This window comes from Triticum urartu, chromosome 6A (assembly GCF_056163025.1).
Source record: "Triticum urartu cultivar PI428250 chromosome 6A, HENAU_Tu73, whole genome shotgun sequence".
Lineage (NCBI taxonomy): Eukaryota > Viridiplantae > Streptophyta > Magnoliopsida > Poales > Poaceae > Triticum > Triticum urartu.
In genome coordinates this window covers 200,683,153-200,695,397 of record NC_141878.1, presented here as the reverse complement: position 1 = coordinate 200,695,397, position 12,245 = coordinate 200,683,153, and the positions used below count along the sequence as shown (strand labels likewise).

General features: G+C 50.5%; 2 protein-coding genes across 4 annotated transcripts; both read right to left on the bottom strand.

The window, feature by feature from the left end:
- Positions 1-1,772: 1,772 nt before the first annotated feature.
- Positions 1,773-7,537, bottom strand: LOC147964742 (Tetratricopeptide repeat (TPR)-like superfamily protein). 3 transcript variants are annotated; one of them, XR_007285751.2, is made up of 3 exons: positions 6,693-7,536; positions 6,404-6,469; positions 1,773-1,995 (listed from the first exon to the last, which is right to left on the bottom strand). XR_007285751.2 is itself a non-coding variant. In XM_048678262.2 (2 exons), exon 1 carries the CDS (start codon positions 7,384-7,386, stop codon positions 6,694-6,696), a length of 693 nt encoding a protein of 230 aa, XP_048534219.1. In that variant the 5' UTR covers positions 7,387-7,534; the 3' UTR covers positions 6,274-6,469; position 6,693. The 3 variants fall into 3 exon arrangements, 1 of the variants encoding a protein (XP_048534219.1); XR_015607919.1 differs by lacking the exon at positions 1,773-1,995 and adding an exon at positions 2,002-2,384 and having other exon boundaries at positions 6,693-7,537; XM_048678262.2 differs by lacking the exon at positions 1,773-1,995 and having other exon boundaries at positions 6,274-6,469; positions 6,693-7,534.
- LOC147964743 (uncharacterized) lies at positions 2,391-6,128 on the bottom strand. Its single transcript, XM_087527560.1, has one exon. The coding sequence runs from the start codon at positions 5,843-5,845 to the stop codon at positions 4,355-4,357; it is 1,491 nt and encodes a 496-aa protein (XP_087383686.1). The 5' UTR covers positions 5,846-6,128; the 3' UTR covers positions 2,391-4,354.
- Positions 7,538-12,245: the final 4,708 nt, after the last annotated feature.

Here is a 12,245-nt window from a genome sequence, read left to right as displayed (position 1 = left end):
TCATACTAATGATGACGAGTCTTGGTAGTATGTTTTCAGGGCTGAGATGCATAACATAAGCATACATGAAAGAGTGTCACCTCTCTTGTGGACAGGGTAGGCCTCAACGGTCCATCCATGATAGGAAATGTAGACGGATGAAACCCCGTTAAAAAAGTAACACAATCCACACAACATGTAACTGCCCAACATCATCACAACGTCACAAAACCAGTGATTGCACAATAACTTGACGAGATGTTACCAATCTTTCTTTTTACGGGACACGAGCAATATTCTATTTCAGCAAACCAGCCAATGCTTTGATCATTTGGCACAACTTGATACAACTCTGAATATAACTCAGCTTCAGAGTGAGCTGCTATGTCCTTTGCCTGCAATTTGTAGAGCAGATAACAGAGATCGTCCGTGCTACCAAAGAAATGAACTGCCAGATCTGTTGAATACTGCCAGGATGCATGTAGGCATTAATTTGTACTACCTCTGTTCTAAAATATAAGAACTAGCCTGCCAAAACGCCTTATATTTTGGAATGGAGGTAGTAGTACAGTAACTATGCAAACATGCTCTTTCTGACCTTCTGTATGGTCAAGGTTAAAGAAAATGCATGATTCATGCACCGGTTTTCTCATTCATAGGATAAAATGGGATCATGTCAACAGAAATGTAAGTAGGATCAGAGAGAGTCATGTAAGGACTGAGACGCAAGTGGGGAATTTTGGATAGGTTCGTCCCCGATTAAGGGATTGAACGAGGAATCTTGCCTGAAGGAGGAGCAAAATATAGCTACAGTACACTACATAAATTAGTTTACCTCCTTTCTCACTACTCATTCAAGCATCGAACAGAATACATATAGCCAGCCTGGCTTACAACGGTGAGGAAGATAAACAGTGACTAGTGAAAGTTCAGAGTAAAACAGTATCAACTGAAGTAAATGCGACTGCAAGTAAAATGGATCACAGCCATTCATCCATCTGGTGCTCGAAGTAGTTCTACTGTCCGATAACTGAATCAGTATCTTCCTTATATGATATAGATACTGGTTCAGTAGGGTCCTGACACATCACCCTTGCAACAGTGAAAAATAAGGATGAAGAGGCGAATTTCAGGTTTCTATCTATACGGCTGGAAAAAAAGCTCGAAGCTCGCGAGCTAAACGAGTAGCTCGTGACTCGGCTCGAATCGACTCAGACTCGAAGAATAACGAGTCAAACCAAGCTTTAGTTTAAGATCGTTTATAGACCAAGTTAAACGAGCCAATCTCAGGAATACTCGTGTAACTCGTTAGGCTCGGTACAAAAGATCAGCCACTCCCAATACAAAAAAAGATAAGCCACTCAGCACCCTACGTTCCAGGCGCACAACACAAGGCCCAGCTGTTGAAGGCCCAGCTGCCTAGGAGACTCATGCGTTACAAGGAAATTACAATTGTTTAGTGATATATATGTTTAATATATACATAATCATTTTTATCATTTTGGGTCTTATGTTCATATCTTTAACGAGCTTAACAAGCTAAACGAGCCAGCTCGCGAGTTATACGAGTCAAGCCAATCTTGGGTTTAAGCTCGTTATAGTAACGAGTCGAGTCGAGCTAGCTCGTTAACGAAACGAGCTCTAGCGAGTCGAGCCGAGCTGGCTCAACTCGGCTCGAATTCCAGCCCTGCGTTTGGGGTCCCCTGACAAGTTTTCTTCCAAAAAAAGGATGATGGGAAAATAAATAAATCCATTATTTGTGAAAGAAATGCTAATAAAGGCATCCAAGAGTAGAATGCAAGAATCAAAGATACAATTAACTGATTAACTCTGTTGCCCTATGGCTGTGCAGATGGATTGAGTACCTGTACTGCAGAAACACCACACTCAATAAATTCCCCTATGTGCACTACAGATTATATCGTGACTGATATGATTGTTCTAGTCCTCTGTACATGTCTACATGACAAAGATTCACCATCTGAGCTCTAGCAGAAAAAGAAAGCCTTAATGTACCTATCACAACAAAAAATACCCCAGGTCAAATTTGTAAAATAAAACAAAACTGATGCCACAAATAATCCAACTTAATATTCCTCCAGTGAAAATAACTTTCTGTTGATATCTGTACTACTATGAAGACTATAATGAAGGGAATTGGTGGTGGTGGTCCGTTTCATTCTCCTCTCAGGCTCTCACCCCCTCACACGTAGGATTGGCCTTCTCCTCCTTTGATTACATTTCCCTTCCTGCTATAGCCCAAGAGACGATATACTATGGTTGTCCTTAACAGGTCCTCATCCATCGCCTCCCCTCCACAACTCGAATTCAAATAAGACCACCGCGCTGCTCCTTCATCCCAGTTCTGTTTTATTCTTCTTTATTCCGAGCACAAAGACAGAAGACTGCATTACACACTGCAACTAATTTAATTACAACTTCGCTATGCCCAACAGACGTTTTGTGTGACGAATTGTGTGATGAATCCAGAAGTCTGAGGTCAGAGAGGCTTTAAAAAGGATGAAAGGAGGCAAGGCAATGGGCCCTGATTGCATACCCATTGAGGTTTGGAGAGGCCTTGGAGACATAAAGATAGTATGGCTAACTAAGCTTTTCAACCTCATTTTTCGGTCAAACAAGATGCCCGAAGAATGGAGGCGAAGTACATTAGTACCAATCTCCAAGAACAAGAGGGCGTCCAAAGTTTCACTAATTACCGTGAAACTAAGTTCATGAGAGAGAGAGAGAGAGCATCGCTTAAGAAGAATGACAAGCGTGACCAAAAATCAGTTTGGTTTCATGCCTGCGAGGTCGACCGTGGAAGCCACTTTCTTGGTACGATAACTTATAGAGAGATGCATAGAGTAAAAGAAGGACATGCATATGGTGGTCATTAGCTTGGGGCCTACGATAAGATACCACAAAATGTCATGTGGTGGGCCATGAAGAAACACAAACTCCCAACAAAGTACATTACCCTCATCAAGGGCATGTTCAATAATGTTGTGACAAGTGTTCGAACAAGTGATGGCGGCACTAATGACTTCCCAATTAAAATAGGGCTGCACGTGGGTCAGCTTTGAGCCCTTATCTTTTTTGGTTTTGGTGATGGATGAGGTCATAAGTGATATACAAAGAGATATCCCAAGGTGTATGCTCTTTGCGGATGATGTACTAGTATCCCTAGACGGGGGAGGGGGTACATATATGAACATCATATCCAATCTGTTCTGAAACAACCATGTTTAGTTGAACATGCCAGTGTCACCATAACCTTAATAATGTGATGTTTGATGTTTCAAGTTCAACATAAAACATGTTTAGAGTTTCAGATACTTGAAGTATTGACTCTGGTTTTTTAGGACTTATAGGTTCATAGACAAAGCAGTTGAGATACCCAGTAGCTCAGTTAAAACGGGTATATCAGTTGTCTTTAGTTACAATTCATCTTTCCTGGCATTTTTTTCATGAGTTGTGGAGTTATTCAGCACAGTACTTGCTTGCCCTCCACATCTTTGGGTGTTGAAGTGTGTTATTATTTCCATTTGTTAGCTTCTGATTATTCCATTCCATTTTCTCTCTAAAGTTCCATTTTGTGGGTAAGGAAACGTGTATTGACCTGGTCAGGTGCTGTCCAAACATGTATCAATACCTTATAATGTGATTGATATGTCCTATTGCTGTACAAACCTGTTGCTTGTTGCAAAGCATCTCTATGTGGAGTGCTAAACTAACCCAAAAATAACTATCAGGAACAGAACTAAGAGCATCTCCAGCCGTTCGGCCCCCCAGGGCGCCTAAAAAGAGCGGCTTGGGGGCGAACCGGCACTAGATTGGCCCCTGGGGGCGCCCTAGCTTGCAGTCACACCCCCAGGCCCCGGCCCAGGACGCGGCAATTTCGAACTTGGTCGTTCCCACTCAAAAGACACCACAAGTCCGGCGATCACAGGACACAGTTCGGCGATCGGATAAATGTCCGGCGTACAAAAAAAAGAGCGCCACAAGTCTGGACACGTGCGCAACGCACCACTCGGCGGGGTCGGCCTCCGGCGTCGGCGGAGTCGGCGTGCGCGGGCTAGGCGGTGTCGGAGCTGCTTTTGTGCTGGGCGGCGGCGGCGCGGCTTCGGTGCTGCTGGGCGTCGTGGAGGCATCAATAGGCTTGGCGGCGGCGTGGGCGTGGGCGCAGGAGTTGGCGGCGCCGTTGTCGTCGGCTGGTTCAGGATGAGGCCACGCTCCGCCATGTACCACGCCTTGAGCTTCTCGTCGTTGCTCTGGAGCATGTCCGCCCCGCCCATCAGAAAAGCCAGGTCGGTGTTCCTCTTCTTCGCGGCGACATTGGTCCAGAGCAGTTCGAGCTTGACGACGTTGTTCATCATCAACGCCGACCACAGCGCCCCGGTCTTCTCTTCACGCAGGGCGGCCCGGGCCTGTGCGTCGGCGAGGCAGTGTTCGATGGACTCCTGCACTCGCGCGGTTGCCGCGTCGGCGTGTTTCCCCTTCTTGGCCCCTTTGTTGCCGTCCGTCCGCCCTTCTGACTCGCCCGCCGTCGGTGCGTCCGGCTTGTAGGTCTCCTTGGCCTTGTCGAGGGTGCGCCGGACTTCCGCCCACTTCTCGCACTTGTCGATCCGCTTGTAGACGTGGAGGTACTTGAACTCTTGGTCGTTGTTGCCCAGGCGATACAAGGCGAACATGCGCAGCAGCTGTGCCGAGGAACAAACAGTTGGCAGGCGCACACGGCGAAGAGAAGCGGGAGACCGGCGAGCGATACCTGATCCTCAACGTTGGCGCCGCTCTCCGGGCGAGCCGCGGTCTCCTCGACGATCTCATGCCATTTGTTGCACGCCGCCTGGATGAGCCCCCAATGGTTCGCCATTGCCTTCGACCCGCGCTGCATGTAGACGCCTTTAAAGTAGGGGTCGACGAGCTTGCGCTCGTCGAACTCGGCCTTGATGCGCTCCCAATACGTCTCGATGCTCTGGTTCGTGCCAGTGGTCGGGTCGAGGCAGACGACTTTCCACGCTTCGGCGAGGCATTCCTGTTCCTTGGACGTCCACTTGATGCGCGGCTTGCCGGTCCTGGCCGCCCCCTTCTTCTTGCGCCTCCTCGCCGGAACAGTCGCCAGCTCCTCCTGCTCCTCCAGCTCCTCCTCACCGTACTCGAGCTCGCCGTCCATGCCGCCGTTGAGGTCCACCGTGTCGTCCTGGGTAGCGAACCCAGGGGACGCAGCGGCCGCGGCCGAGCCTGCCGCGATGATGTCGTCCATGTCGGCGTCGGTGTCACCGAGGTGCGACGTGGAAGCTTGTGAGAAGGGCAGGGCACCACGGCGGAGAGGGGGCGTCGGGGAGGACGCGTAAGCCAGCGGCCAGTAGTTGTACGGAGGGTACTGCACGCCGGCGAAGGCGGGCGAGGGCGTGCGCTGGGCCGGGTGTCCATGGGGGAAGGTGACGTTGGGGTTGAACCCACCGTGCGCGTCCCCGTCGGAGTAGCCCGACGACGGCGTGCATCCCCATGGTTGCGGCGACGACGAGAAGCCAGCCGGAGAGCCGACGCTTTGCTGGCTCCAAGGCGCGTACTGGGCGTGGCCGCCGGGTGGATTCATCATCCCCACGCGAGCCGCCTCGGCCTCGGCTTGATCTGCCGCGGCCGCAGCCGCACGCGTCGCGTTCTCCCGAGACTTCTTGGCGATGGCCCTATTCCACCGGTCGACAGTGACAGCCTCCCGGCGCTGAACTTCCGCCCTCCAGTCGGCGTTTGGCATGCCCGGTGGCTTGGACGGCGGCGCCCTCGGCTTCCTCTGTTTCGGCTGGGCGACGGTGGCGGTCGCAGTTGTTGCGGCGCGAGGGATCACGTACTTCTTCGGCGGCATGGCGGCCGGCTGGGAGGCGAGCGGGAGGGAGGTTGGCGGGAGGAATGGAGAGAATGAGAGGGAAGTGTGGGGGGGGGGAAGCGGGAAGAAACGGCGGGAAGAGGCTCTCGACTCGCCGACAGAGCGGCCCCACGCCCCTTTTCGCTTGCGCCAGCGCCCCTAGGCGCCCCACAGCGCGCCGAGTTCGGCTCGGGTCCGCCGGCGCCAGTTTCGGCCCAAGCCGGCGAAAAACGGGCTATTCGGGGCGTGACTGGGCCGATTTTTTGGCGCCGGCGCGGCAAAAACGCCTGGGGAGGGCCTGTTGGGGGCGTGGCTAGAGATGCTCTAAGGCATATCAGGAACAAACAATTATCGATTTTGCAAATATTCATCCAGTAGAATCTGGATTCTGGACAACATTATGTGAGGAAGGAGGGAGATGGTACTAATAGTCAGCATACGCATTGGATTAAAATTGCATATTCAGTTAACCAACAACAGAGGGCCAAAAGTAAGCAGCACATCTTCAAGGTAACTAACTACAGCAAAGCCACAAAGCATTATACATGTCACATTTACCATATTTGGTCTTCAAGGGGTTCGTTCGTTCCCGCCCCCAAATATATAACAATATAAAAACGAGTCCTGAAAAGAGAGAAACACTTGCATTTAGTACTCAGCATCAGACTTCTTACTGCAGTATTTCAGTTCATAATGCTCTAACAAATTTCGTTTACATAATGCATAAGATCACTAATTTGTGTACCAAAATAACTCCTTCTGCTCTCTTTGCGAAGCCTGTGTGATTCAACCCTAGATATTTTGCAACTTACAAGTTCAAGATAAGAATCAAGGTAAGTTTGCTTACATCAGTCACTCTCGTTGACTTCGCTGCCTGCGCCTGTCCGACGGAGGCCGTCGTGCGCGGTAGCAAGAGATGGGTCGATTGACGCGGCGGTCTTGAAGGAGTTCCTGGCTTCGGCAGCGAGGCCCCTCCTCTCGTAGCACTCGCCAAGCAGGGCATGAGCGCGGGGGTTCTCGGGGCTAAGGCGGACGGCCTCGGTGAGATCCGCGGCGGCCTGGTCGAGGCGGCGGCGGCGGTTAAGCGCTAGCGCGATCTCGGCGCGCTTGGCGAGCGCGTCCCCGCGCTCCCGCGGTTCCAGGGATCGCGCGAGCGGCGGCGCCAGGGCGACGTCGAGGGTGCGCAGCGCCGGGAGGCGGTGACCCTGGAGGTCGAGGGCGAGGGCCTTGAGGATCAGCGGCGCTGCGTCGCGGGGGTCGAGCGCGATGGCGCGGTCGGCCTCGGCGAGGGCCGCGCGGGCGAGCGGGCCCGGGGGCTTCGGAGCAGCGGCTCGCGCGCGGGCGAGGAGCTGGGCACCCAGCGCGAAGTGCCGGCGCGATTGAGCGGCCGAGGAGCCGCCGGCGCCGCGGCGGAGACGATGGGCAACTCGGCGGGGGAGGGAGTGGAGGGCCACGAGCATACCCGCGGCGAGGACGAAGAGGAGGCACTGGACGACGGCCTCCGGCCAGGTAGCGGCGGCGCCAAAGGCCAGGACTGTCATGGCTTGATCTCGGTGTGGTTCAGCTTGGGTCGAGCTCACTCTTGAAACTTAAAAGTTGGAACTTATAATGAACGGAAACACCAAAAATCTTACCTGAGTTTGTTTTAAACTCGCATACACTCATGCATGCACTTATTTCTATAAACGCATGCACGCAGGACCACCGCCACCGCCGGCTGTTGGCCTGCTAGTTTCTTCTTGAAACTATGTAGATGATCTTACTAGGGTTCTCCTTTCTTAACTTGCTGTCCCCTAACAAAGAAGGCTAGGGTTTGCTGTCCTTTGGTCGGCTAGAGTTTCTCTTTTGACGTTCGTCGTCGTTTCGACGGTCGCTGCCTGCTAGAGTTTGTTGGTCTTGATGATCCGACGAGGAGGCTTCTCTATAGATTTGTTGTCGCCTAGCAAGAATAGCTAGGGATTGTTGTCCTCTGGCGGTTCCTGTCGCCGAGAGTTTTTTTCTTCGATGTTCCTCGTTGCACTGATTGTCGACGGCAATGAAAGTCCTTACATGGAATTGTTGCAGTATGCTCTCAACGACGGCAGTACGTGAGCTGTTGGATCTTCAAGGGCGGGTGAGAGCAGATGTGATCTTTTTGTCTGAATCTCATCTGAACAAAGTTAAGGTAATTCAGTTGAGGATTAATTTAGGGTTTGATTCCCTTCATGTTATTGAAAGCGATAGTCGCTCTGGTGGCCTCATTTTGTTTTATAATAATGAGTTGGAAGTGGTTCTGAACTATATGACACGAAATTTTATCAATGTTCTGGTTATGAAGGGGGATAGGTCAGATTGGCGATTAACCGGGTTCTACTGGGAACCAGCTTGGGACCGGTGTCATTTGTCTTGGTGTTATTTTAGGGAGTTTAAGGGAGATGCTACAAGTCTATGGCTAGTAATTGGAGATTTTAACGAAATTCTAATGCCAAGTGAGAAGGAAGGTGGGAATACTTGACCACACAAGCTTTTAGTGATTGTCTATTTGAATGTGGCCTGGACGGAGTTGAGTTTTTGGGAAATCAGTTTAAATGGAGACATGGTGATATCCGGGAGAGACTGGATTGGGCGGTAGGCAACGAGGGATGGTTAACAAAGTTTCCACTGGTGGCAGTTGTTCACGAGCATCATGTGTACTCTGATCATCGGTTATTGTTGTTGAACATTATGATGGATCTCAGTTCAGGAAATCGTACTGCAAAAAGTTTAGGGCCCGCTGGTTATGTGAAGAAACAGTGAACGAAATCATTAATATGACGTGGGAAAAAGAGAGATTAGCTGGTATGTGACCGTCCTTGGTTGATAGGACGAAGGTTGTACATGCAGATTTGCACCAATGGGACAAAGATGTCTTAAAAGGCCCGAAGAAGTGGGTGGGTAAATTGAAAAGGAACTTGAGAAACTTAGACATGGGGTTTTTTCTCCCGATTCCATTGCCATGCAGAAGGAAATTCTTCTTTTGTTGGAGAATATTATGGGACAAGAGGAGATCTTCTTGCTTCAAAGAGGCAGGACGGAATGGTTGTTACATGGCGATAGAAACATGAAGTTTTTCCACAATATGGCCATGACAAGAAGAAATGAAATTGTATAAAGAAGTTGCTCGATGACACGGGAATGTGGCATCAGGGTACGGCTGAAATTAGTGACCATAGTATGCAGTAAGTTTCTAGTTTATTAACAACTGACGTTGATGTTGCTGATCAGAATGTCTTGGCATCGGTTAAAAGAATAGTAACACAGGACATGAATAATGCTTTGCTACCTCCTTATTCGGTCGAAGAGGTCAAGAAAGCATTGTTCGATATTGGCGATCTGAAGGCCCCAGGACCGGATGGCTTACATGCGATATTTTACAAGAGGTTTTGGCCCTTGCTTGGAGAAGATCTTGTTGATGAAGTGTTGAAGGCCGTCAATTCAGGTACAATCCCACTGATTGGAATGACACTACTATAGTTTTGATCCTGAAAGTAAATTCTTTGGAGAAAGTGACTCAGTTCCGACCTATTAGCCTATGCAATGTTGTTTACAAGGTAATACCAAAGATGCTAGCAGCAAGGCTGAAAGTTTTTTTACCAGACATTATTAGCCCAATGTAGAGTGTTTTTTTCCTGGGCGTTTGATCATAGACAATGTCTTGCTAACTTATGAAAGTTTTAATGAGATAAAGAACAAGAGAGATGGCCATAATGGTTGGTGTGCGGTGAAGATGGACATGCACAAGGCATATGACCGAGTTGAAAGGCCGTTTCTGGAAGGTATTCTGCTGAAATTGGGATTTCATGAAGAGTGGGTTAAACTGGTCATGCAATGTGTTAGTACAGTAGAATACCGTGTATGTTTTAACATAGAAGAAACATAAACTTTTAAACCGTCTAGAGACTTGAGACAAGGAGATCCATTGTTGCCTCATTTATTTTTGTTATCTACCGAAGGATTGACTACTTTGCTAAATAAAGCTAAGGAAGAAGGGAAACTTGAGGTAGTGAAGGTGTGCAGGGAAGCACCGACCATCGCTAATCTATTATTTGTAGATGATTCATTAATTCCGATGAAGGCCAGTACTGAGAATGCTGGGTGTGACGCCCGGATAATTAGGCTACAGTAATCCCTCGTTAATAACGCCACATCACCGCAGTTACTGTTGGTAATCCCGCGTTAGTTCAAAGACCAATTCAAATTCAAAATTGAATAAAAGGCAAACATCAAAATTTTCAAACTTTAAAACTAAAATGTTTGGGTTGTTCCCAATGATGCAGAAGTAACTACGGTGGAGGAACCACACTTTTATAAAATGTTTAAATACTCTTAGGTGATTAAAACGGTAGCAGGAATAAATGTTTAAATTGATTTATAATTAATAAAATGTTAAAATATTTCATCTAGGGGTTTAAACTTTGGTAACAGAGGTATAATTAGTAATATTGATTTTGATACAGCTTTTATGTTTTTATAAAACTCAGATAAGATGGGACTACAAATAAAACAGTAAAGAGAAAAATAAATAAAAAGAAAAGACTAAACATGATTAAAACAAAAGCAAAACAAAGTAAAAGGACCCCCCATAGCTGGGCCTCGGCCCAGCAGGCTACTGGGCCGCCAGTCCGGCCCAACCGCGCCCGCTACTACTCCTCGTTGGGCGCTAGAAACCCTAGCCCCTCTCCCCCACTACCCCGACCCCCACTCTTTCTCGCTCGCTCCCCCACTCCCCCCCCCCCCCGATTACTAGATCGGGGCAAACCACCCCCTCCCCCTGTTGCTCCACTCCCTCCTGACTCGTTCCACTCCTCCTCTGGCCTCCTCGATCCGGATCGAATCAGGGGTGTGCGCCGCCGCCGCCCGGAACCCTCGTCGGGGCCGCCCCGCCACCGGCTGTTGTCGGTGCCGCCTCCCCGTCGCTCGTCCTCGCCCCCCTCTTCGCCGAACGCCGTCCACACACGTCGTCGTCAGCACCACGTCACGGACCACTTCGCCGGAACGCCTCCGTCGCTCGTCCCCGACCTCTTCCCCACCGGACCACGTCGAGCCTCGCCGCCCCGCTCCTCTTCAAACGCCGGTGAGGGCATCGCCCTCCCCCCTTCCCTGCCTCCGCTCCGTGCCCGCCACGTCGTTCCCCATGTAGCTCCCGGCGCGCTCCTCGTTTGTGCCCTCTCCTGGCCGCGCCGAAGCGTGCGCGCGCTGCACCCCGCGCTGTTCGCACCATCGCGCACGCCCCGGCGCCCCTGAATGCGCCCACGGTCGCCCCCCCCCCCCCCCCCGCTACCCGTATCCCTTACTCATCCTGCACGCCGCAACCTCGCCCCGCCCGCGTTCGCGCTGCTGCTGCCTCCCTCCTACGCCGGCGCTCTGCTCCTGCGCCGCGCCGGACGACCCGCGCTCAGCCGCTGCTGCTCACCCCAGGCGCCGCCCCACCTCTGCCCCGCTGCTTGAGGCCGCGGCCACCTCTTCCCCTGCACTCGCCCGCGCCGCCCCTGCCCTGCAGCCCCGCCATCGCCGTTGTTGCTTCGCCGCGCCGGCCGCCCCTTCTCGCGCCGCCTACTGTCGCCTCCTACTGGTCGCCGCTCGTCGGCGCTGGCGCCTGCTGCCGTGGCCGGCGCTTCCCCTGCTGTCCTGGGCGCACGTCCGTTCGGGTGCGGCCCCGAACGCCAGCGCCCGTTTGGGCATCGTGTGCATCCGCCGCCCGGCGCCCGCACCCGTTAGCCCATTTGGCCCCCTGGGCCATTGACATGTGGGGCACGCCCCTATTAAACATTTTAAAAAATAAATAAAACTAAAGATATATTAATTAATTAATTAATTAAAAGATTAATTAACTTAATTAATTGTATTTAATTAACCTAATCATTTAACGAAACTAATTAACTTTGTTTAATTAAATTGTTAACAAATAGCCAATGACAGTGGGACCCTCCAGTCAGCTTGACTAAGTCAATTGACTGGTTGACTGATGACATCACGCTAACCTCATGCTGACATCATAATGGCATTTTCTAAATCAAATTAATTCTGTTAATTCTAAAAATGCTTAAAAACTTTAGAAAATCATATAAAATAAACCGTAGCTCAGACGAAAACACTCTGTACATGAAAGTTGCTCAGAACGACGAGACGAACCTGGATACGTAGCCCGTTCGTCCGCCACGCATCCCTAACCTATCGAACTCACAACTTTCCCCCCTCCGGCTCCTCTGCCCGAAAACGCAAAACACCGGGGATATTTTCCTGGATGTTTTCCCCCTTCACCGGTATCATCTCGTACCGCGTTAGGTCACCTCTAGCACCGCGTATTGTCTTGTTATGCTTTGTGATACTTTGATTGCTTTATTATTTATTGTATTCCCCCTTCGTTACTCCTTTCCGGTAG

Excerpts from the sequence above, each read along its gene's own strand:
- LOC147964743 (XM_087527560.1), bottom strand. The coding sequence starts at position 5,845 with ATGCCGCCGAAGAAGTACGTGATCCCTCGCGCCGCAACAACTGCGACC.
- LOC147964742 (XM_048678262.2), bottom strand. The coding sequence starts at position 7,386 with ATGACAGTCCTGGCCTTTGGCGCCGCCGCTACCTGGCCGGAGGCCGTC.